The following is a 27,482-nucleotide window of genomic DNA, read 5'->3' on the forward strand; positions in this document are numbered from 1 at the left end:
TTGAGTTGCTATGGAAGTTGAAGAAAGGACACTGAAGATGAAAAAGATATTAAAAGATTATAATTGAATAGAAATATTTTAGTCAGGTTTAAAGCTAATGTGAAATGCCATACACAGTTTACAACAGAAAAAGACTGAAAATCTCAAACAATACAATTATGGAATGTTGCTATAATTGTATGATCACCTATACTGAACATTCAATATAATTATGTCTTTTTACTAGTCAAAAAATTACTCTTACTACTAATATAGGCTCCTATTTCTTTTCATACCATAGGTGAAGGGATATAAAATTCATTCTTCACATCCCAAGTGGTTAAGGATGAAACACAATAAAATGCTCCTAAAAAAATAGAATAATTACTTCACTGGGTGAAAAGGAGATCAAAGATGGAATAGGTAATATTTTACTCTATATAGGAAAGTTAGGGAATTTTAAAATAGCTATACATGTATAGCTCAAAAAAAAGATTTATGGTACTTGCTGAGCAAAATGGAGGGAGATGATCTGAAAAAAAAATCAAATTCATGTCCTCCATGGAATGATATACAATCATAGAAACATTAAAACTGTGAGGTGAATGAATATCATTGAAGTTAGAAAAAAATAAAAGGAACAGTGATCGTTCAACATATCGTTATTGACAAGTGCCTTCCTTCCTTTTGTTCCCAACTTTTTGTGAGTAATATCATCCTGTTTAAGGACCACAATTCACAATGAAAGAGGAAAATAAGTTATGAAGTTTTATCATGCATATAGCTTATTTTGAATATTGTTGCTTTCATGTTTTATATGTGTGTGTTTGTATGTATATATGTAAATGTGGGTAAGCATAAATATATATTTGTATATATGCATGTGTATATATATGTGTATATGTATTTGCATGTGTATATGCATGTATATACATATATATGTCATGTTTTTCTTTCTCTTTTTCTCTCTCTTCCCTGTCTATATAAAGAGTAAAGAAAAGAAAGCAATAGAGACCTAAAGGGCAAAAAAGCCTGTTAATGAGGGAAGGGGAAAGGAGAGAATTTACTTTAACTTTAAAGACATACACAATGGGGCAGAAAGAGCAAAGGAGGAGAATGAAGGGGTAAGTACAGGAGAGAAGGAAAAAAACAAAAAGCTTTGTTCTATCAGGAAAGAGAAGCAGTGACATAATAGGATTCTGAAAAAAATTAAGAACAGAAAATGTAAAAGCAAAAAAAAAAAAAACAGAAAAATGATATCAGCAGAGAGAGGTTTGGAAAAATGCCTTTGATAACATGTGTTGAATCTAGGCAGCTCTCGAGGCAGGGATAACAGTTAAGAGATGTGGAAACATTAATTATAAGTGGTAAACCACCGAGTAGGAAATAGAAGCTCAGTTAGTACAAGGATGCACTAAGATACCAAGAAAAGTTTCAAGGCTTCTCCAGTCTTTTCAATGTCCTTTCCACAGTGACTGGACTTTCTGTTGTCCTGGAAAAAATTTTCTGCTTCTAAGTTCCTAGATATAAAGTTGGAATATAAGAAAATAAATACTCACCTGCTTGTTCTCTGTTTTTAAAGTAAAGTGCTGCATCAATGTGCCTTTGTTCATGTATGTGTGTCTGTGTCTACAGTGTGATAGAATAGGGAGATTATAAAGACCTGGACTGATAGAAGGGCTGGATTGTCTGAGTCCATTTATCTGGGGAATTGTGGTTATCATGTTATGGGAAGTACCTGTGACAATAGTCTGTCAAGGGGAAAAGGATGTGCCTAATAGAATGAATTTTTGTCCCAGATGAAAATGTCTTTGAGGATTCCTATTGATTGACAAATTTCCATTTGTAATAAATAATGAAAATGGCTAAGTCACCAAGCAAATACAAAGCAAAGAAAAAGTTTCCTGGGTTCCAAGAGACCAGAAATGTAACTATTAAAGAGGTCATCACAGTCAGAGGAAGGAAAACTGATGCTAATTATAAGTATTTTCATTAGTAACTGGCTAGTCCTGAGGGATCTCAAGCATTGCATCATAGTTTTACCATTCAAATTTCTTGGCTCCCAATGAAATCTCTAAATCTGAATTCATTCTTAAAGCTAATATTCCTAAATATAGTAATGGTAACTTTTTTTGCTTTTATGTTTTTGGTACAATTCCTAGGGTCTGATGACTTCACATCTTCTTCCCCACAATGATTATCAGTAAAAAATAGACAATATATTGTCAGTAAAGAAAGTTATATTCACCTCAATAAGGGCCCCAATTTTTTTTTAATCTCTGATAAAATTCTCAGTAGTTGAAGACATTGTAATTAAGTCAAAAGAACAAGGAAATTGGGATACCTTTGTTTCATTCTTATCTCTTATGTAATGTAGAACTCATGTATGTTTAAGTATATGTACATTACATTGAGTTATTTTGCCATGATTGTTGTCTGGAGCAACATGAATCAAAATATGATTTGCAGGGGAGCAAAAATGCAAAATCTAGAGTCACCTGTATAAACCTTTTCTAAGAAGACCTTGCTTCCCTTTGTAAGGTGAAGCAAGGGATTAAGGCTAAATGTTGGCCACTCTGCTTTGTTCAATGAGGAGTATTGGGTTAGAATTATATCTACCTTCTTCCTAAAAGATTATTAATTTAAAAAGAGCAATTTTAATTTTAAGTAGTTTCCCCCAGTTACATGTCAAGAAAAATTTTAGTATTCATTTTTACAAAATTCTAAGTTCCAAATTTTTCTTGTTCCTCCCTCCCCCCTCTTCCAAAGATGGTAGACATTTTGATATGGTTTATACAATGTTCAATCATGTAAAATATATTTCCATATTAATTACAATTGTGAGAGTAGAAAGAGATGAAAAGTTGAAAAAACTAAACTACAAGATAGATTAAAGTAAGTGGAAAAAGATGCTTTGATAGAAATTCAGAGTCCATCAGTTTTTTATCCGATTATGAATAGCATCTTCCTTTGTGGGTTTTTTGTACTTGTCTTGAATAATTTTGCTGCTGAGAAGACCTGAATCAGTTATAGTTGATTATCACATACTGTTGCTGATGCTGAATTTTCTGAATTTGCTGTTTTTCTGTTGGTTCATTTCATTTACATCAGTACATACAAGTCTTCCAGTTTTTCTGGAATTGGCCCGTTCATCAATTTTTTTTTGTTCCGAGGATTTCTTTCTTCCTTTTTTGTTTACTTAATATGTTATTTTCCCCAGCTACATGTAACATGATTTTTACATTTGTTTTTGAAATTTTGAGTTGCAGTTTCTCTTCCTTTTTCTCCCAACTTTCCCTCATTGAAAAGGCACATGAAGTTATGTGCAAAACATTTCTCTAAAATTCATGTTGCAAAAGAAAACATGTATCTTCCCCTCACAAAAATCCTCCAGAATAATGAGGTAAAAAAAAGTGTGCTTCAGTCTGCAATCAGATACAATCAGTCCTTTCTCTGAGGATGAGGAGCATTTTTCATAAATCCTTCAAGGTAGTATTGGATCATTATATTATGAACAGCAATTATTCATAGCTGATCCTCCCACAACATTGCTATTACTTTATACACAGCACATTCCACTTTGCTTGAGTTTATGGAGAACTTTGCAGGTTTTTCTGAGAACATCTTGCTCATTATTCCTTATGGAACAATATTCCATCATAATCACATAATAAAATTTATTCAGCCATTCTGCAATAGATGGGTATCCTCTCAATTTCCAAAAGAGCAGCTATAAATATTTTTGTACATATTGATCCTTTTTAAAATGCATAATCTCTTTTGGCATTCATGCCTAGTAGTAGGATTTTAAGCTAAAGGACATGCATGACTTTATAGCCCTATAAAATACCTCATATATTTCTTTCATTCATCAACTGGGAAATGTTTTTTTTTTTTTTTTAACAAATTTGATTCAGTTCTCTATATATTTGAGAAATACGGCCTTCATCAGAGAAACTTTCTAGAAAGTTCTTTTCACAATTTCTATTGCTAACCATATTCCTCTCTGCATATTCTATTCCTTCTCTCCTTTCATCCTGTCCCTTCTTACAAACTGTTTTGCACCTGACCACACCTTCCCACAGTGTACCTTCTCTACTGTTACCCCCTCCTTCTTTTATCCCCTTCATATGCTAAAATAGATTTCTATACCCATAGTCTATTATTCCCTCTTTGAGTCACTTCTGATGAGAGTAAGGTTCTTTCACTCTCTCTTCTCTCCCTATTTTCCTCTCCATTGTAAAAGATTTTTCTTGCCTCTTTTATAGCAGATAATTTATGCCATTCCATCTCTCCCTTTCCCTTTATCTCAGTATGTTCTTCTCTCACTCCTTAATTTTATTTATCAGATATTATGCCTTCATATACTCAAACCTGCTCCCTCTGTCTATATATACTTCTAACTGCCTTGATGATAAAAATAAATTATTGTATCAAAATATTTTTATTATAGATTTCAAGTAGTCAGATTATTCTTATGTTTTCTCTTCTTGATCTCTTCTCCAGATGACTTTTTTTCTTATGAGATATTTCACATTCTTTTCTACTTCATTTTATTCTTTTTCTTTTGTTTTATTATTTCTTAGTCTCATAACTTTTCTGGCCCAATTCTAGTTTTCAGTCATTTTCTTCCTTAAGATTCTGGATATTTTCTCTAGTTAACTTTCACTTCATAATCATTTTATTTTTTCTTGGATTGCTTAATTAAAAAAAAAATTCCTCAATCTCTTCTCATTAGACTTTTAAAGTCTTTTTGAGCCCTTCTATGAATTTTTTTGGGAAAGATGATAATTTTTCATGATTCTTTAAGGAGTATTTTTTTAACTTCAATATCCTCCTTTGAAGATGAATGTGAGTTTTCTTTATTACCATAGTAATTTCCTATGGTTAGATTCTTTCTTCCATGTTTGCTCTTTCAAAAAAAAAATATTTGTAGCAGCTTGTTAGTGTAATCAAGTCTAGTCCTATTCATTGGAGGATGGTGTCTCTAGCCTCAGGTTCTTCCTTCAGTTTTTAATTCTGCCTAGAACCAAAACCAAAAATACCCACTCCCATATCAACCTACTATCTTTATCTCCCTCTATGTAGAATGAATTCTTGCTTACTATTGCTAATTGTATTCTTCCTCATTTATTCTATTAAAGCTCTCCTTCCACCCTTTCTGTCGTCAAAAACATTTTGTTATTGACTACTCCCTCCCCCATTGTACTCTGTCTTTTATCATCCTTTCCCATTTCTGTATCCATTCCCTTACTACTTTCCTACAAGGTAAGATAGATTTCTATATACACATTGAGTGTGTATTATATTATTTACTCTTTGAGGAATTTTTTTTCCCTTGGAGGCTTTGGATGTAAGATTTTTAACTTTGTTATCTTCTTCTAATTTTGTGTTTTGATCATCCCTGTGACCACATTAAATTTCCATGACCAGAGCTGTTTGCTCATTTTCCCAGCTTGTTATTTAGATTTTAACTATTTGTTAGAATAAGGGTCTGTTTCCTGAATAGTGTGTGCAGTGTCTGAAGCTTCAAGGGTTTTGTGCAGCTGTTTTTAGAGAGCTTTCTGGGGAATGGTACATTTTCAGTTCTTCCAAGGTGATATGTGTTAAGGAGAAGTGTATTGAAAAAATAAACTCTGGTCTGTGAGTTACCACAAGAATTCTTTCCTGCAGGAGGATCCCTGCTCTAATCTGAGTATATGTTTTAGTGTGTTAGTTCTCTTCCTCATCCTGAGATTCTGAGCCAGTACTGAAACCCAGATTTGAGTATGGGCAAAGCAATGGAATCCTGCCTCAGGGCTAGCAAAGAGACCCCTGTAATCTTCTCACCAGTTGACCTCCTTACCTTCTGTGGGCTGAGATCTCAGAATCTTCAGCTGTTGCTGATGCCATGATTGTGCTGTCATGGCCTCTGCCAGGATTTTGATCCAGTCCTACTCTGGTCCAGCAGATTTTCCCTTCTGACCTAAGTTGTTTACAGCTAAATAATTATTAAATTCCATATTTTTGAGTTATGATGATTAAAATTTGTTTAGAAGCATTATTTTGAAGTATGTAGAAGGATTTGAGGGAGAACTTGGGCAAGTCCCTACATTTTATCTTCTCTGCCATCATGGCTCCATCAGAACATAATCTTTTGGGAGGAGGAGGGCAATTGAAATAGAATACTTTTGATCATTTCTGAAGAAAAGATCTGAACTAAACAGAAAATTTGATCTTCAAATAAAAGGCCAAAGAGAAACATGAATACAAACAGGAAAGAAAAAAATCATGCAATTTAAAGATTCAATTATTTACATCCCTACTTGGGAAGATGACACTTGTAATTCTTGAAAACTGTATATTTATTAGGGCAGTTAGAAGGAGTATACAGAGAGGATTTAGATACAAGTTGATTTTAATGTGATGATTTTTTGTTTTTCTTTTAATGATTTAATTTTTTATTGAGGCTTTTTATTTTCAAAACATATGCAAGGATAATTTTTTATGATTGACCCTTATAAAATATTGTGGTTTAAATTCCCTCTCATTCCCCCCACCATCTCCCCTACATGGCAAGTAATCCAATATTTGTTAAGCATGGTAAAATATATGTAAATCCAATATAGACATGCATAATTATATAATTATCTTGCTGCATAAGAAAAATCAGATCAAAAAGAAAGAAAATAAAATTCAAGCAAACAATAACAAAAGAAGTGAAAATGACATGTTGTGATCCACACTCAATTCTCACAGACCTCTCTCTGGGTGTAGATGTCTCTCTTCATCATAAAATCTTTGGAACTTAGTTGAATTATCTCACTGTTGAAAAGAGTTATGTCCATCATATAATTTTCTATTGCCTTGTACAATGATTTACTGGTTTTGCTCATTTCACTTAGCCTCAGTTCATGTAAGTCTCTCCAAGCCTCTCTGAAATCATCCTGTTGGTCATTTCTTACAGAAAAATAATATTCCATTACATTCATATACTATCACTTTTTCAGCCATTCTCCAATTGATGGACATCCACTCAGTTTCCAGTTTCTTACCACTACAAAAAGGGCTACCACAAACATGTTTGCACATATGAGACTCTTTCCCTCCTTTAAGATTTCTTTGGGATACAAACCCAGTAGAAACACTACTGGATCAAAAGATTTGCACAGTTTGATAACCTTTTAAGCATGGTTCCAAATTCATTTTACTTAGCATCAGTTCATATAAATATATCCAAACTTGTAATTGAGAATTTCTGTTACCATTTTTAAAATGTATATTAAATTGAACAAATTAGAATAACAAAAAAAGACAAACTGCTACAGAAGAATAAACATAGAAACATTATCGAAATGGATTAACTATATGATATATGAAACCCATTGTTAGACAGTGTTTTATGCATTCAGAGAGCTCAGTTGCTTGGTTAAGGACTTGACTTTTAGAAAGAATAAAAAATTGGAAATCTATCTGGAAAAAATCAGGTAGTTATAGATTAATAAGTCAAATCAAATACTAAAATAAAAAGCAAAAATACATGGAATTTAGATGTATAAGAAAATACAAGCAAATTGAAGATGCAAGGAACAAAGTACTTTTGATCTATGATATGGAATAATTTTAAGACCAAAGAATAAAAAAGAATGTAGTAGAAAAGAGGCACAAGTATAATTGTATAGCATCTTAAAAGATTTTGGATGAGGAAAACTAATGTAATTAAATTGAGAAGAAAAATGCATGACATACAAAAGTCTTTGATGGAAGGTTTGTTTTATGTTTGCCTTTTGTTTTTAGAAAATTGTTATAAAATATACATACAGAACTAATTAACATTTATAAGACTGGGGGAGACTTCTCAATAGACAAATGGATAACAACATATGCGGGAAGTTTTCAAAGAATAATGTATAAAAGCAGTCAACAACCATATGAAGAATATTCCATATGCAAGTAGAAGTGAGTCTTCATCTCATACAGATAATAGATGAAAATAATCATCACAATAAAAGCTAGCACTGATATAGTGTGGGGAGCCCACACTAATCTACAGGTGATAAAGCCACATTCCTAAGACTCCTCTAACCTTGAACAAACAGACATCTAGACGCCTCCTGGAGCTTCCTACATCATCAAAGGCCTCTAGTCAACTCCTCTTTCGGCGGGAAACAAACCCTTTGTCTAGGGTCTCCTCTGTACTGAGTTTGCACGACCCCCACTCCCTCACAAACCACCATAAATACTTGTACTTTTGCCCACAATAAATGAGACTTGATCAGAAAACCTGTCTTGTCTCCAATTCTGCGCGTCTCTTGTCCCACCCTTCCTCTTCTCTCTTCGCAGGGCCTACACACTCTGTCCAGCAGGTTCTGGACAATATAGTACTCTAAGTTTTCCAAATCACTTTAAAACTAATATTGTATTGTATTCTCATCAAAAAAATAATGGAAGAAAGGTGCTATTTTTTAGAGTTGTATTAGATCATTGTAATACTGATAATAGATACTTCATTTACATCTGATCGTTTTACAATATTGCTATTACTCTGTACACAGATTTCATTTTGCTTCAACTCATGAAAGTCTTTTTATTTTTCTGGCTTTGTTTTTTAAGGACATCTTGCTCATTATTTCTTATAGCACAATAGCACTTCAACCTAATCACACACCAAAATTTATTCAGCCATTCTCCAATTAATGTTCATTTTCTCCATGTCATTATTTTTTGCCTCAAGAAAAGAGCTGCTATATATTTTTTTGTAAATACATGACATTTTCCTTTTCCTTTTTTCCTTAATATGTATTTCCATGGTTATATGTAAAAAAAATTTTAACATTTGTTTTTATAACTTTGAGTTCCATATTCTCTTCTTTCCTCTTTTTCCGATAATCCCCCTCTTCAACTGAGAAGCCATATATGAAGTTATGCAAAACATTTCCTGAAAATAAAACATAGCTCTTCCCTTCCCTCCCATAAAGCTCAGGAAAATTGTTTTTTAAAAGTATGTTTCAATCTGTATTTAGGCACAATCAGTTCTTTCTCTGGATATGAATAGCATTTTCATTGTAAATCCTTCAGAGTAGTCTTTGATCATTTATTGCTGAGAATGGAAAAGCCATTAACACTTGATCATTGACCAACATTGTTATTCTCTATACCCAGTAAATGTCACTTTGCATAAACTCATAGAAATCTTTCCAGGCTTTGCTGAGAGTGTCCAGCTCATCATTTCTTGTAGAACAATAATATTCCATTATAATCATATACCACAATTTATTCAGCCATTCCCCCAATTGATGGGCATCCCTTCGATTTTCATTTCTTTCCCCTGAGAAAAGAGTTGCTAAAAATATTTTTGTACATATATGTCTTTTTCCTTTTCTTTTTAAAAAAATCTTTTTTGGAATACATGCTTAGTAGCAGTATTTTTAGGTCAATAAGCATGCATGAATTATCAATGCTGAAAAATTGCCATGCATATATCTTGTAAATGAAAAGCTATAATAAAAAAAGAGAGAAAAAAAAAAAAAAAAACAAAGAGTAGGCATGGTTTTACTGCCCATCAGACATAACTCCAAATTACTCTAGAGAATTGTTGAATCAGATTCATAATTCCACCAAGAATGAATTAATGTCTCATTTTTCCCACATCCCATTCAACATTTGTCATTTTACTTTTCTGATCCATTAGCCAATCTAATAGATATCTCATTATCAGTCTAATAGTACCTGAGTGGTTTTAATTAGCATTTCTCCAATTGATAGTAAGTTTGAATATTTTTAAAATGACTATAAATAGTTTGATTACTTTCTCTGAAATTTTTAATTATTTATCAGTTGGAGAATTAGTCTCTTTTTTTGTAAATTTTAATCAGTTCTCTATATGTTTGAGAAATGTGGTCATTAGAGAAACTCACTTCAAAATTCTTTTCATAATTTCTTATAGCACAATAGCACTTCAACCTAATCACACACCAAAATTTATTCAGCCATTCTCCAATTAATGTTCATTTTCTCCATGTCATTATTTTTGCCTCAAGAAAAGAGCTGCTATATTTTTTTTTGTAAATACATGACATTTTCTGGACAATATAGTACTCTAAGTTTTCCAAATCACTTTAAAACTAATATTGTATTGTATTCTCATCAAAAAAAATAATGGAAGAAAGGTGCTATTTTTTAGAGTTGTATTAGATCATTGTAATACTGATAATAGATATTATTGCAAACTGTGTTCTTCCCATTTATTCTCTTCTCTCTGACCCTTCAAGCTGTCTCTTTTCAAAAATGTCATACTTCTGACCACCTCATTCCCCAATATGCCCTCTCTTCTATCACCCTCTTGCCTCCTTATATTTAGTTCCCTTGCTATTTTCCTATAGATTCCTATATGCAATTAAGTGTGTGTGTTAATTCTTCTTTGAGCCAATTATGATAAGATTCACTCACTATCCTTTCCTCCTCCTCCCTTATTCTACTATAAAAGATTTTTTCTTGCCTCTCTTATATATTACATATAATTTATTCCATTTCACATCTTTCTTTTCCTTTTTTCCAGAGCATTCAACTCCCTCTCCTTAATTTTACATCTTTTAGATATTCTCTTTATATTCAACTCACACTTGTGCCCTTTATATATATTCTTTCTAACTGCCCTAATAATGAAATTATATGAGTTATACATATAATCCTCCTTTGTAAGAATGTAAACAGTTTAATCTAATTAGTTCCTTATGGTTTCCCTTTCCCTTACCCTCTTATGCATTTCCTAAATTTTGTATTTGAAAGTCAAATTTTCTATTTAGCTCTGGTCTTTTTATCAGTGTGTTTGCAAGTCCTCTAATCCACTGAATTTCCACCATTTCCCCTGAAGGATTATCCTCGATTTTGCTGCATAGATGATTCTTTGTTATATTCCTAGCTACTTTGCTTACCACAATATAATATTCCTCATTATTTCTTATAGAACAATAATATATCATCATAATCACATACCACAATTTATTCAGCCATTCCCCAATTGATAGATATTCCCTCAATTTCCATGTTTCTCCTGAGGAAAGAGTTGCTATAAATATTTTTGTACATATATAGGTCCTTTTTCTTTTCTTTTTTATCTCTTTTGGGATTGTAGTGGTATTGTTAGGTTTGTTTCTTGGTTAGCTATAGTTGTTGGCTTTAATATATTTTTTCTTAGTTTTAAAATTAACACTTCTGAAACTATATTGAATAATAATGGTTATAATGGTCATCCTTAATTCACCCCTCATCTTACTGGGAAGGTTTCTAGCTTATCTTTATTACAGATTATGCTTGCTGTTCAGTTTAGATAGATACTGCTTATAATTTTAAGAAATACTCTTTATTCCTATGCTCTCAAATGTCTTTTTAAAAAATGGATGATTCATCATTTGTTGAGATAATAACAAAATTACTATTGGTTTTCTTGTTGATATTTTCAACTGTGTTGATGGTTTTTCTAATACTGAGCCAACACTGCATTCCTAGGATAAATACTACTTGGTCATAGTGTATAATCCTTGTGATATATTTCTGTAATTGTCTTGCTCACATTTTGTTCAAAATTTTTACATCAATATTCATTAGGAAAATAGGTCTATATTTTTCTTTGTCTATTTTAGTTCTTTCTGTTTTTGATTTCAGTACCATATTTTAGTCATAAAAGGAGTTTGGTTAGGCTTCTTCACTTATTTTTCCAAATAATTTATTTAGTACTGTAATTAATTGTTCTTTAAATGTTTGGGAGAATTGACTCATTAACTCATCTGATCTTGAGGATTTTTTCTTAAGGAATTCCTCAATAACTTGTTCAATTTCCTTTTCTAAACTTGGGTTATTTGACTTTCTATTTCCTGACCTTAATCTAGGTAATTCATATTTTCACAAGTATTTAGCTACTTCACTCAGATTCTCAGATTTATTGGCATATAATTGAGCAATATTTTATAATAATTACTTTAATTTCTTCATTGGTAACAATTTCACCCTTTTCATTTTTGACACTGGATATTTGATTTTTTAAAAAATAAAATTAGCCACTGGCATATATATATTCATAAATGTAGCTCCTATATTTATTTATTAGCTCAGTAGTTTTCTTTTTTTTTTCTTTTCATTTTTGTTATTCTTATCTTTGGTTTCCAGGATTTTCAATTTAGTGTTTAACTAGGAAATTTTTGTTTCTTTTTTTTTCCAAGTTTATTCTAGTTGCATACCCAATTCATTGACCTATTATTTTTTTTCATTTTATTAATGCAAAAATTTAGAGAAATAAAATTCCCTTAAGTACTGCTTTGACCACATCCTCTAAATTTTGAATTGTTGTCTCCCTGTTGTCATTCTCCTTAGTGAAATTATTGATTGTTTATGTGATTTGTTCTTTGACTTCCTTATTCTTTAGGACTATATCATTTTAACTTTCCAATCAATTTTTAATCTATCTTTCCACTGCTCTTTGTTAAATATAATTTTATAGTGTCATGATCTTAAAAGAATACATTTAATATTTCTGTCTTTTTACATTTGATTTTAAACTTTTTATGCCTTATAATATGTTCTATTTTTATGTAGGTGTCATGTCCTACTGATCCATTCAGTTTTCTCTAAAAATCTGTCAAATCTATTTGTCTACTTAGTTTTTTCATGTTTATTTTTGCTTAGATTTTTCAAGTTCTGAGAGAGAAAAATTAAAATTTCTATCTATTATAATTCTGCGATCTATTTTTTTTCTTCTGTAAGTAATTTAACTTTTTTAAGAAGTTATGGATGCTATGTCACTTGGTGTATATATGTTTAATTGGATGCTATATCACTTAATGTATATATGTTTAATATTAATATTACTTCATTCCTTTTTATTTTATATCATTTTTCATTATTTCAGTACTTTTTAGTTTCAGGATATAGTTTCCTTCATTATCTCTTTTACTTAGGTGTATTTTTTTTTTTGCCTTTTCTGAGATCAAGATTGCTACTCATGTGTTGTCATTGTTGTTTATTTTGTTTTTTACTTCAATTAAAGCATGTTCCTTCCTAGCCCTTTATCTTTATTCTGTATATTTTCTCTTCTTTAAATGTATTTCTTCTAAACAGCATATTGTAGGATACTAATTTTTGATCCACTCTGCTATCTACTTCTATTTTATGGGAGACTTCATCACATTCTCATTGACAGTTATGATTTCAGTGTAATCACTATGTATTTCCTTCCATTCTATTCTTCTCCATTGGTGCAGAAGAAAGGAAGAGGGAGAAGAGTATAAATTGTTTCACATGAAGAGGTTCCAAAGACCTATTGAAAAGAAGGGAACAAAGGGAGAGTGGGCAATTAGAATCACTTGATCCTTACTCTCATCATTATTCACTCAAAAAAGGAATAAAATCCACAATCAGTTGAATATGGAAATCTATCTTACCTGAGAAGAAAGGAAGAGGGGAGTAGATTAAGCAAAGAAGATCCAGGATTGGGAGGAGAGCCTGACAGAAGGTAGGGAAAATCAGGGGAGGTGATAAACTAAATAGTGGTAAGGAGGAAAAGATGAAAGGAGAGGCTAAATAGAAGCTAGACAAAGTGTAGAGGGCTATGCTTTATTGCTATGTGCTTGTGTAATACCGCCTATGCTGATGGGTTTGTGTATATCTGTTTCTAGTAAGAACCTTCAGCCCAGAAATCCACTAACAATACCTGGCTTAACTCCTGGCTTCCCTTTGGTGTTTTTCATCTGTCTTCATGTTTTTCATCTCTCAAGTCAGGGAGAGCGTGATCATCTCCATTTTAGTAATTTCATCTCCCTTCCTGAGAAGTCAGGGAGGGGAGCATGATCACCTCCTTTTTGGTGTTTTCACCCCCTTTCCTGAGAAGTGAGGAAAGATGTAATCACCTCCTTTTGGGGCTTCTCACCTCCCTGAGAAGTCAGGGATGGTGTGACCACCTGTGTTCTAAAACAAAAGAAAGCAGGAGATGTAGTGGGCTGAAAATTTGAATAGGTGTACTTGAATCAGGCAACTGAGCACTTAAGGCTAATTATCTATTTGATATGAGACAATGGCTCTATTAGCATATGTTTGGATGAATGGCCTCACCATTGGTGGGACTGAATGTTTGGTGATAAGATAATTGTAGACAAGTATTTGAGGGTGAGGTGAGAGAGGGGTCAGAGAGTAACTTTGCCACAGAACAAGGAGGAGAGAAATTGGTGACTTTGGACTGGAGAATCTAGGAGTCTCGTGACAGTTTTTCTTTCTCCTTCATTTCTGCCCCTACAGACCAAGGACTTTAATTTATCCTGATTCTGGTGGATCCTGAGGCCTCCAGGAGCTAGCCCAGACTTTAAAATAGAGGACAAAAAGAAGGTAGACAATCTCTGTTATTTAGGGATCCTAAACTAAGGACCTATATTATGCTGATCATAAACCCAGCAAGATCCAAAGACTGATACAAGGAGGTTTTTTTGTTTTTGTTTTTTTTTTCCCCCCACAATTATATACTTCTCAAGCAACCTTTATGTTATCTAAAAATTGTACCTCTGCTGGCTGGATTTGTCAGGTTCTGAGGTAGTACAGCTGAAGGTCCCTCCTAGTATAGTTTTTCATGTTATTGGCAGAAAGGCTATACTGGTAGACCAAAAGACATGATGGTTTGCAGCAAAACTCACTGCTGGATGTAATTTCCCCTTCCTCCTTTCCAGTTATATAAAAATTATAGTTCTACAAAATGCAAAAATTTCATTGGGCATCAATAACCATCTTGGAATTAAGACCTTCAGCATCAAAAGCATGTTGGATTCTGAATTCTGTCCAGCTATATAATTCTAAGATTGCTTACTCTCTGTTTGAGTTTCTTCAACTGTGAAATGGAAATAATATTTATACCTTCTAATGTTGTTTTTAGAATCTAAAAAGATGATGTGCAACTAGATGTTCTAGTGCAAAATATCAGACCCCAAATTTTCTCCATATAATAGCTATCATTATTATTATAGCTAACCTTATATTATTATTATTAATCCACAGCTCCAGAAACAATTCATTAATGTTACTGCCTGTGTTATCTTGCCATTAATTATTTATATTATGTTTTATCTTTGTCATTTTATCTGTGTCTATATGTCTATGTCTATCTAATCTTTATGCCCATTCACATATTTTATTATTGTTTCTATGTTTCTTTTCCTTAATTCACAACTAATTTTTTTAGGAAATATTAAGTGAAATATTAAATTATGTTAAGTGATTAAGATTAAGAGTTATTGTGATATTTAGCAAAATATTGAAAAAATGTGAATTATTAATGATTTCTATTTATTATTAAGTGAAATTATATTTTTGAATTAAGTGACATTAAGTGAAATATTGAGAGAGAAATATTAAGAATTATTAAGATTGAGATTAAGAATTATTAAGAAATATTAAGATGCACTTTTAAAACTTTATTATTATCTATAATATTGACATACTATGTATAGTCTATATTTAACATATCTCTCCTTTTATATTTATTTATAACATCACTTTACTTTTTCCTGAATTGAAAATAAAATTGTGTCAGAACATATTATCATATTTTTTTTCTTAGTTAATTTTCCTTTATTTTGTACTGGTTCAATTAACATGCAGCTAATTTGTAAAATAAAAATTGTAAACAATTTGTAGGTCTCATTTGGTATAGGAGAAAGCTGACATTTCAAATAGTTTTCTAGTGCAATGTAAACTATGGCTCAGAGTGATTTTATAATATTCTCTTCATTGATGGAATGTGAATATTCAATGCCTGTGCACTGGGCCTGTGTGAAGTAAGAAGTTGATGAGAATGGTAGGGAAAACAAATCCTATTTTGTTTTTACGGTTTGTTTGTTTGTTTGTTTGTTTGTTTTTTTGCTTCTTTATTGGAAAGAATAGTAATGTTTCAGATGCCATTTGGAAATTTGAAGGGAGAAAATGGCTGGGAGGAAATCAAAATGTAAAAGAACTGACATCTTGATCATAGTTCTATGTCCTTTGAACAAGATCCAAGACTCCCTCTCTCTCTCTTCATTGAGGAGATTATCTTACTTACAATGAGACAGATCATTCAGACTGGATTGTCTGATATAATTTCCTACATAGACTTTCTGCTATTGATTTTATAAAGTGGATTTATTTGCTGTTTATTTTGCATATTTGTTGAGCATTTGGTAGGAATGGAGTCTAAGTCTTGGAAAAATAAATTGTAACTGTAGTTTTTTGTTAATGGATAACAAGAAGAAGAATAATTTGAACCTAAAAATTACTTGTCTTACATTAATCATCTTTAGGGAAGAAAATAAACATAATTCAAACTCAGGCTTTCATTCCTTTGAGTAAAGCATAGTAACCAAGCTCTGTCCTGTTCACCTTTAGAAAAGAGAACAAAGACTGCTTAGAAAAGGACAGAGAAAAGTGACTAAGGAAATCTATTCTTGCTTCTGTGCAATTCACATTTTTATTCATGAGGACATAGGTAATCCACATGACAACAATTTCCCAGAATATACACAGAAACACAAAGAAATGTTCACACACACACACACACACACACACACACACACACTCCATATTATAGAAGAGATAAGACTGTAACAAAGGATTCACAACTTCATTATTCTTTTGAGTGAATTAAAATGTCTTCCAGGAATGATAAAATAATGAGAGTCTGAAGAAAGTTGGGCCTTTATTGAGATATGTGTAACCTTCCTTATTAATAAAAAACCTATTTCCTGCTGTCCACCATTGTTAGGGATGGACATAAAAGCACAAAAAAGGTATCAATATCGTACATAGTAATATTAGTTTTATGAAGGAATTAATGTTCAGAGACTAGAATGAGAGGTTGGGAACTTGAATAAAAAAGTGCAGATGCAGAGCACCTAGATGGCACAGTGGATAGAACACCAGCCCTGAAGTCAGAAAGACCTGAGTTCAAATCTGGCCTCAGACACTTAACACTCCCTGGCAGTGTGACCTTGGGTAAGTCACTTAACCCCAATTTCCTCAGTGAAAAAAAAAAAGTGCAGATGCAAGACCAGAGATCCCTTTGGACAAGCTGCAGAGCCCAAGCCAGGTGAATGGTACTAATGGAAGCACCCACAATAAAGTTTTTTTTTTCCTCTCTGCCTGCTTCTTTAATGGCTACTCCTCTAATCAATTAGAGACCAGGAAAGTTTCTCTCCTCTGAGGTAGTTCATGATTTGGCTGTCATCATTATTTATTATTAGGTGAAGACCTATCTGAATTAGTGGGAATCCTTGAAGACATTTTCATTTGGGATAAAAGTTCACTCTTAGATTCCCTTAGCAGAATAATGTCACTGATCTTTATCATAACATGATAATAACAGTCCTGGAAACAGATGGGCTCAGCTAATGCAGTCCTTATAACTAGGATCTGCCTGAGCCATCACAAATGCACATAGACACTCATGCATTCTAAGAGATACATTCTGTTTGGTGCAGTCTATTCTTCAATCTTAGAAAAAGAACAATCAGGTAAATATCTTCTTATATTTGTTTTACAGTTAGAAGTTTAAAGCAGACTATCTTTTTCAAGACAAAACTAAAGAATTCAATTGTTGTTCAGGCCCTGTCTGCCTGTGAGCAGGAAAGGAACCTTGAAAAAAGCTTTGAAAACAGTCTTAGGATTTTCCCTGGGTATCTTTATTATCCATGACTTTGTTGTGATTCTCTCTCCTACTCTATGGCCTCATCATCTCTCGTAGGGGGTTTTCAGTGTAACTGCCTTCTCTGGGTTTGAGAGCTCCATAGATGTTTATTCAGCACATATTGTTGGGAACATTTTCTCAAACCCCACTCTGAGAGGTCTTTCTTGGCTTTTACAATCTAAGTTTCTATCGTCACAACATTCTGGCTATCATCCCAATCTTTTTCTTTCCTAATAATTAGAATGAAACTTTTGGTTTCTCCCTTTCCTTTCTCTCTCTTTTTTGATGTTATCTCTCTGCTCTGTTCTCGTTTTGTGCTCTGATGTCTGTTGTCTCTCTCATATCCCTTCTGTGAGGAACCTGAAAATCTTGTTTTTCTTTTGTTGCTGCTCTCCTTTCTTCTGTTTCTTTTTTCTCTGCTATTCATGGATTATTAGATCTTTGATTTCTTTCTTCTCTTTACCCTTTATATACCTGAGATGATTTTCCCTGATCTTATTTTTTCACTATTTGAGACCCATCCCTTTCTATCGCATGGCATTCTCTGAGACCTTTCTTGACTCACGTCTTTGCTTAGCTCTAAGGCATCTTTTCTTGTCATCATTTTCTAATCACTCTCAGAATTAGGTTTGTCTGTGTAGAATATAAAAAAGGATAGAGCTCAAAGATGGAATACTAGTTCAATATTCTCATAGTCTTATTCTTAGTCTTCCTATTAAATATTGTCATATCCTGTGCCATAAAGCTGAAAATCTTGATATATACTCAAGGAATTGAAATTCCTTAGTTCTTTTTTAGGTTTTCCTTTTCAGTAAGTAAAGCTTTTCATTTTCTCCTGCCTGTACAGAGCAGAATTCAGGTTGCAGAAATTTTGGGATTCTGCATCCTATTAAGATCAAGTTCTTTTTCATACACCAGTGGAACTCTTTCCTAACCACCTTCATTTGTATTAATCTGGGGCAATTTTAGTGATTTTAGTGAGACTCTAAGAGAAATAATTATTTATAACAAGTTATTAATATATCTTGAGAAGATTCACTTTATTTTTTTCTTTTCTATTTCCTTATTCAAAGCCTAGCCTTTCAAAGACATTTCTGATCTTGCTCAAAAATTTAGAGGGTCAGTCTAGGTGAAATTGTTACACCTCCATTGTGCATGGTTTATTGGCAATGAAAAAAAGGATAGCTCTGGCTTGAGATGAATCTCTCTTTGTTCATGAGTGACATGATCAGAGTCATATATCCAACCCCTAAATAATATAAGCCCACAATTAGGTAATAAAAAAGAAGGTATTGCTAGAATTTTGAGTGGTTAGGAACTAAGTGGAAATTAAACAATCTAATACTAAAAAATGAGTCGATCAAACAAAAAGTCATAGAAACAATAACTTCATCCAAAAGAATAACAATAACAAGACAACATACCAAAAATACATGGGATGTAGCCAAAACATTTCTTGGGGGAAATTTTATAACTCTGAATGCTTACATAAATGAAATAAAGAAGAGATCAATGAATTGAATGTGCAACTCAAAAAGCTTTTTAAAAAGAACAAATTTGAAACCCCAATTAATTAAGAAATTATTGAAGTAACAAATAAAACTGAGTTGATTTTATAATGAAACAATAAAATAGTTAAATCTTTAGTTAATTGATTAGAAAAAGAAAATGGGGAAATAGAATTACTAAGATCAAAAATGAAAATGAACATACCACCAATGAAAAAGAAATTAAAGCAATAATTAGGAGCTATTTTGTCCAATTATAGACTAACAAATCTGATAATATAATTGAAATGGATGAATGCTTACAAATAATTGCCCAGATTAACAAGTGAGAAAATAAATAATGACATTTTAAAAACAGAAATTGAACAACTCATCAATGAATTACTTGAGAAAAAAAATCTCTAGGACCAGATGGATTTCCAAGTGAATTCTACATTTAAATGACAATTAGTTACAATGCTACATAATCTATTTGGAGCAATAGGTAAATAAGAAGTCCTGCCAAATTCCTTTTATGACACAAATAGGGTAATGAAAAGCCAAGATAGAAGAAAAATTTATAGAAAAATCTCCTTAATGAATATTGATACAAAAAATTTTAAATAAAATATTGCAAAATAATTACAATAATTTATCACCAAGACAACACTTGATTAGATAGGATTTATAGTAAGAATGCAGGGCTGGTTCAATAGCAGGAAAACTACTGATATAATTGACTATATCAATAAGAAAAGTAACAGAAATCATATGATAATCTCAATAGGTACAGAAAAAACATTTGACTAAAGACAGTACTTATTCCTATTAAAAGCACAAGAGTGTATAGACATAAATGTAGCTTTTCTTAAAATGATAAGTAGCATCTATCTAAAACCATCAACAAGTATCATATGTAATGGGGAAGAGCTGTAAGCATTCCCAATAATATCAATAATTTCCAATAATATGTTGACTTTAACAATAAAAGAAAGAAATTAGAATAGGCAATGAAGAAATAAAAAGTGTCATTCTTTGTTGATTATATGACATAATTAATAAGTCCTAGAAAATTATTCAAAAAGTTACTAGAAACAATTCACAGCTTTAGCACAGTTGCAGGACATAAAAGAAATCTACACAAATCATCAGAATTTCTATATGTTCCTAACAAAGCCCAGCAGCAAGAAATAGAAAAAAATTCCATTTTAAATAATTACAAAGAAAATAAAATGTTTGTCTGTCTACCTACCCAGACAGCACTAGGAACTATATGAACAGTAATACAGTGACACCAATTATATTGGTCAGGGAAAAATACTTTGAGAAAATATTGTGATTTCCGTCATCATTTGCCTAGTTTGCCTATTTTTCCCCTCCTTCCAGTTTTGACCTTAAATATTCTTGGTATAACCATATTTAATGCAGTCTTTTAATAGGCTAATATTACATGTCTAAAAATATACTTCTTTCTTTTTATGAGACAACACTACTTTTAGTTTTTCAATATCCTTGTCAACACTGAAAGAATACCATAAAATGGTATTGCCCTTGATTGAATTATCTATTGAATAGTATGATAATTATAGCTCTTTCTTCCAGTCATGGCAATTTATGCAACACTAAAATTTTTATTCTATAATTGCTATAAATAGGGTCAATTTTTTTCTATCCATTTCCAAGTTTTTTTCATTAAGGCAAAGTTAAACAGCAAGGTAGCATAGTGGAAAGGCACTGGACCTGGATTCAGGAATTTTGAGTTTGAATCCAGCCTTAGACATTTATTAGCTTTCTGTCTCTGTGTAAGTCATTTAAGCTCTTGGTCTCAGTTTCCTCACATATAAAATAAAAATATTAGTACCTAACTTCCAAAATTGCCATGAGGGGTAAATGAGATAATAATTTTAAAGTGTTTGGTATAGTAAATGTTAACCAATGATAATTCTTTTTGTTATAGTTCTTTAGGAGTTTTTTAATTGTTGTTTTTCTCAAAATGGAGTTTTATCTCTCATTTTAATTCCTATTTGTAATTTTTGTGAATTTTCATATTTCTCAATTGATGATTCTTATTGTCTGTGTTTCCTAGAAACTAGTCATATAACTTTTCTTGGCTTCTTTTTCTATTCTTATAGAATGAAGAGAATAAACAAAATGAAAAAAAATTATTCAGTTTTAGCTGCTATATTATTTATGTTACATATTCTCAACTGGGACTTCACTGTAGCAAAACAATCCTTACATAATTTCATAATTTACTTAACATCCATTCACTATAGTAGTACTTCCAAAATTTGTCATGCCAGCTCAAATCTCATATTGCTTCCATCGCCTCTTCTTTCATATAGAATTTTATATTATTTTTATTGAAAAAGACACCATTATGGCAAAAGTGATCTTTTTCTTATTCTCTCTTCTTCCTTTCAAATCAATTAGATGCTTTCCATTTCTATGTCCTCCTTTATTCATCTCATATTAAGAGGTAGTCCCTCTCCTTGTTAAAGGAAACATCTTTAATTTCACAAATAATCCCTTTGTATCCCACCATTTATTTATTTATTTTTTTAATGATTTTTTATTGATAGAACGCATGCCAGGGTAATTTTTACAGCATTATCCCTTGCATTCAATTCTGTTCCGATTTTTCCCCTCCCTCCCTCCTCCCCTTCCCCGAGATGGCAAGAGTCCTTTACATGTTGAATGGGTTGCAGTATATCCTAGATACAATATATGTGTGCAGAACCAAACAGTTTTCTTGTTGCACAGGGAGAATTGAATTCAGAAGGTATAAATAACCCGGGAGGAAAAACAAAAATGCAAGCAGTTTATATTCATTTCCAGTGTTCTTTCTCTGGGTGTAGCTGCTTCTGTCCATCTTTGATCAATTAAGGTCCACTTCCATCAGAATACATCCTCAAACAGTATCATTGTTGAGGTATATAATGATCTCCTGGTTCTGCTCATTTCACTCAGCATCAGTTCATGTAAGTCTCGCCAGTCCTCTCTGTATTCATCCTGCTGGTCGTTCCTTACAGAACAATAATATTCCATAACGTTCATATACCACAATTTACTCAACCATTCTCCAATTGATGGACCTCCTTTCATTTTCCAGCTTCTAGCCACTACAAACAGGGCTGCCACAAACATTTTGGCACATACAGGTCCCTTTCCTTTCTTTAGTATCTCTTTGGGGTATAAGCCCAGTAGAAACACTGCTGGATCAAAGGGTAGGCACAGCTTGATAACTTTTTGAGCATAGTTCCAAATTGCTCTCCAGAATGGCTGGATGTGTTCACAATTCCACCAACAATGTCCCTGTTTTTCCACATCCCCTCCAACATTCCCCATCATCTTTCCCTGTCATTCTAGCCAATCTGACAGGTGTGTAGTGGTATCTCAGAGTTGTCTTAATTTGCATTTCTCTGATTAATAATGATTTGGAGCATATTTTCATATGTCTATAAATAGTTTCAATTCATGACCTGACAAGTCCTTATATTATATTATTTCTATGCTGATGATTCTCATATCTTCTTATTCAACATTAACTTCTCTACTTACCTCTCTACTCATGGATTCACTTGTTCATTGGACATTTTAAAGTGGAAATCCCATTGAACTCTTAAATTTAACATATCCAAAATTGAAATCATTATCTTCCTGCCAAACACTTCACCCATTTTACAAACTTCTCTATAATTTTTGATGCTACCAACATCTACTACTCATGCAAACTCTTAAACTAGAGTTCATTCCTAATACCCATACTCTCTCAACCATTATATTCAAGCTGTTGTCAAGAGCTGTTCCTACTATGCAACCCCTGCTTTATTCCAATACTACTACTACCATGGGGCAGGACCTCATCATCTCACATGTGGACTTTTGCAATAGTGTGCTAGTTTTTAGGTCTCCCTGCCAATGGTCTTTCTTTACTTCACTTGATTTTCAACTTGGGTAGTAATGTTATTTTCCTAAGGCATAGATCTGACCACGTTTCTCTCCTATACAATAGATTACAATGATTCTTTACGGATTAACAGATCAAATTTGCAATGCTTTGTAATTTCAAACTCAATATTAACCTCCCTTTCATACCTTTCTGGTTGTTCTGCACCTTTTATTCTCTCTTCTCTCTCCCCAGCAAGTTCTCTGAGATCCTGTGACATTGGCCTCCTTACTCTTTATTATTTGACATTCAACCTTCTAACTGTAGACATTTTCACCAGCTATCCCCTATTACTGGTGTTATTCCTCACTTATTTCTGCTTTCTTTCTTCTTTATATTTCATGAAATTTCCAATAAAATCCCATCATCAGATGGGAATTTACAGGAATTACTTAATACCTTTCCTGATTTCCATTAATTCTTCTGCCTTCCTTTATTGATATATTCTCCCATTATCCAATATATAATTTTATTGCACATAGGTTTTTGCATGTATTCTCATCCATTGGAACTATTGTTTTTATTTGCTGTTGTTTTCAGCTCCAGCCTTTATTCCAGTGTTTAGCACATCATAAATATTAAATTTGTGTTTATTGAATAACTAACTTATAAAATAGCTTCTAAGATTCATTTAATCACTAAATTTATTATATAATATTATCTTTGATAATTGGTGTACATACTCCAATTATTTTTCAGGGTGATATTTTTTGTAATACATACTTTAAATGCATCATTGTAAGATGATAATATGTGTCATAATATGATGTCACCTATCCCTGAATACATTTTATCACTGACTTCATTTATATCTTGAGGAAAAACATTATCCTTTTTTAAAAATTTTATTTTATTTAATAATAACTTTATATTGACAGAATCCATGCCAAGGTAATTTTTTTTACAACATTATCCCTTTCTCTTGCTTCTGTTTCGATTTTTCCCCTCCCTCCCTCAACCCCCTCCCCTAGATGGCAAGCAGTTCTATATATGTTAGATATGTTGCAGTATATCCTAGAAACAATAAATGTTTGCAGAACCTAACAGTTCTCTTGTTGCACAGGGAGAATTGGACTCAGAAGGTAAAAATAACCCAGGAAGAAAAACAAAAATGCAAATAGTTCATATTCGTTTCCCAGTGTTCTTTCTTTGGGTGTAGCTGCTTCTGTCCATCATTTATCAATTGAAACTCAGTTAGGTTTCTTTGTCAAAGAAATCCACTTCCATCAGAATACATCTTCATACAATATCGTTGTCTAAGTATATAATGATCTCATGGTTCTGCTCATTTCACGCAGCATCAGTTCATGTAAGTCTCTCCAAGCTTCTCTGTATTCATCCTGCTGGTCATTCCTTAGAGAACAATAATATTCCATAACATTCATATACCACAATTTACCCAGCCATTCTCCAATTGATGGGCATCCATTCAATTTCCAGTTTCTAGCCACTACAAACAGGGCTGCCACAAACATTTTGGCACATACAGGTCCATTTCCCTTCTTCAGTGTCTCTTTGGGGTATAAGCCCAGTAGTAGCACTGCTGGATCAAAGGGTATGCACAGTTTGATAATTTTTTGGGCATAATTCCAGATTGCTCTCCAGAATGGTTGGATTCGTTCACAGTTCCACCAACAATGCATCAGTGTCCCAATTTTCCCGCATCCCCTCCAACATTCATCATTATTTTTTCCTGTCTTCTTAGCCAATCTGACAGGTGTGTAGTGGTATCTCAGAGTTGTCTTAATTTGCATTTCTCTGATCAATAGTGATTTGGAACACTCTTTCAGATGAGTGGTAATAGTTTCAATTTCATCATCTGAAAATTGTCTGTTCATACCCTTTGACCATTTATCAATTGGAGAATGGCTTGATTTCTTATAAATTAGGGTCAGTTCTCTGTATATTTTGAAAATGAGGCCTTTATCAGAACCTTTAACTGTAAAGATGTTTTCCCAGTTTGTTGCTTCCCTTCTAATCTTGTTTGCATTAGTTTTGTTTGTACAAAGGCTTTTTAATTTGAAGTAATCAAAATTTTCTATTTTGTGATCAGTAATGGTCTCTAGTTCATCTTTGGTCACAAATTTCTTTCTCCTCCACAAGTCTGAGAGATAAACTATCCTACATTCCTCTTATTTATAATCTCATTCTTTATGCCTAGGTCATGGACCCGTTTTGATCTTATCTTGGTATATGGTGTTAAGTGTGGGTCCATGCATAATTTCTGCCATACTAATTTCCAGTTATCCCAGCAGGTTTTATCAAATAATGAATTCTTATCCCAAAAGTTAGGGGCTTTGGGTTTGTCAAACACTAGATTGCTATAGTTGACTATTCTGTCTTGTGAACCTAATCTTTTCCACTGATCAACTAATCTATTTTGTAGCCAATACCAAATGGTTTTGGTGACTGCTGCTTTATAATATAATTTTAGATCAGGTACAACTAGGCCACCTTCATTTGATTTTTTTTTTCATTAATTCCCTTGAGATTTTCGACTTTTTATTGTTCCATATGAATTTTGTTGTTATTTTTTCTAGATCATTAAAATATTTTCTTGGAAGTCTGATTGGTATAGCATTAAATAAATAGATTGGTTTAGGGAGTATTGCTATCTTTATTATGTTCGCTCGGCCTATCCAAAAGTACTTAATATTTTTCCAGCTATTTAAGTTTGACTTTATTTGTGTGGAAACTTTTTTGTAATTTTGCTCATATAATTCCTGACTTTCCTTTAGTAGGTAGATTCCCAAATATTTTATACTATCAACAGTTATTTTGAATGGAATTTCTCTTTGTATCTCTTGCTCTTGGATTTTGTTGGTGATGTATAAAAATGCTGAGGATTTATGGGGATTTATTTTGTATCCTGCTACTTTGCTAAAATTATGAATTATTTCTAATAGCTTTTTAGTACAATCTCTGGGGTTCTCTAGGTATACCATAATATCATCTGCAAAGAGTGATAGTTTGGTTTCCTCATTGCCTACTCTAATTCCTTTAATCTCTTTCTCGACTCTTATTGCAGAGGCTAGTGTTTCTAATACAATATTGAATAACAATGGTGATAGTGGGCAACCTTGCTTCACTCCAGATCTTACTGGGAAAGGTTCCAGTTTTTCCCCATTGCATATGATGCTTACTGATGGTTTTAAATATATGCTCCTGACTATTTTAAGGAAAAGTCCATTTATTCCTATGCTCTCAAGTGTTTTTATTAGGAATGGATGTTGGATTTTATCAAATGCTTTTTCTGCATCTATTGAGATGATCATATGGTTTTTGTTTGTTTGGTTATTGATATGGTCAATTATGCTAATAGTTTTCCTAATATTGAACCAGCCCTGCATTCCTGGTATAAATCCTACTTGGTCATTGTGTATTACCCTGGGGATGATTTTCTGTAATCTTTTTGCTAATATTTTCTTTAAGATGTTAGCATCAATATTCATTAGGGAGATTGGTCTATAATTTTCTTTCTCTGTTTTCAGCCTACCTGGTTTAGGTATCAGTACCATGTCTGTGTCATAAAAGGAGTTTGGTAGGACTCCTTCAATCCCTATTTTTTCAAATAGTTTATTTAGCATTGGAGTTAATTGTTCTTTAAATGTTTGATAGAATTCACATGTAAATCCATCTGGTCCTGGGATTTTTTTTTAGGGAGTTGATTGATAGTTTGTTCTATTTCTTTTTCTGAGATGGGACTGTTTAGGATATTTACTTCTTCCTCTGTTAGTTTGGGCAAGCTATATTTTTGGAGGTATTCTTCTATTTCATTTAAGTTGTCAAATTTATTGGCATAAAGTTGGGCAAAGTAACTCCTAATTATTGCTCTAATTTCCTCTTCGTTAGTGGTGAGTTCTCTCTTTTCATTTTTAAGATGAACAATTTGATTTTCCTCTTTCCTTTTTTTTAATCAGATTTACTAAGGGTTTTTATATTTTGTTGGTTTTTTCATAGAACCAACTCTTAGTTTTATTAATTAATTCAATAGTTTTTTTTTTTTACTTTCAATTTTATTGATCTCTCCTTTTATTTTTAGAATTTCAAGTTTAGTGTTTGACTGGGGGTTTTTAATTTGTTCCTTTTCTAGCATTTTTAGTTGCAAGCCCAATTCATTGACATTCTCTTTCTCTATTTTATGCAAATAGGCCTCTAGAGATATGAAATTTCCCCTTATTACCGCTTTGGCTGCATCCCATACATTTTGGTATGATGTCTCATTATTATCGTTTTCTTGAGTGAAGTAATTAATTATGTCTATGATTTGCTGTTTCACCCAATCATTCTTTAGTATGAGATTATTTAGTTTCCAATTATTTTTTGGTCTACTTTCCCCTGGCTTTTTGTTGAATATAATTTTCATTGCATCGTGGTCTGAAAAGGATGCATT

At 32.4% G+C, this 27,482-nt stretch overlaps 1 protein-coding gene across 1 annotated transcript in view; it reads right to left on the reverse strand.

The window, feature by feature from the left end:
- LOC127557653 (vomeronasal type-2 receptor 26-like) overlaps positions 1 to 27,482 on the reverse strand; it is a 149,600-nt gene that overhangs the window by 78,552 nt on the left and 43,566 nt on the right. The window contains exon 2 of the mRNA XM_051990963.1: positions 5,825 to 5,959. Within this exon, the coding sequence (XP_051846923.1) occupies positions 5,825 to 5,959 (135 nt within the window). The remainder of the gene's footprint in view (positions 1 to 5,824; positions 5,960 to 27,482) is intronic.

Source organism: Antechinus flavipes, chromosome 3 (genome assembly GCF_016432865.1).
Source record: "Antechinus flavipes isolate AdamAnt ecotype Samford, QLD, Australia chromosome 3, AdamAnt_v2, whole genome shotgun sequence".
Lineage (NCBI taxonomy): Eukaryota > Metazoa > Chordata > Mammalia > Dasyuromorphia > Dasyuridae > Antechinus > Antechinus flavipes.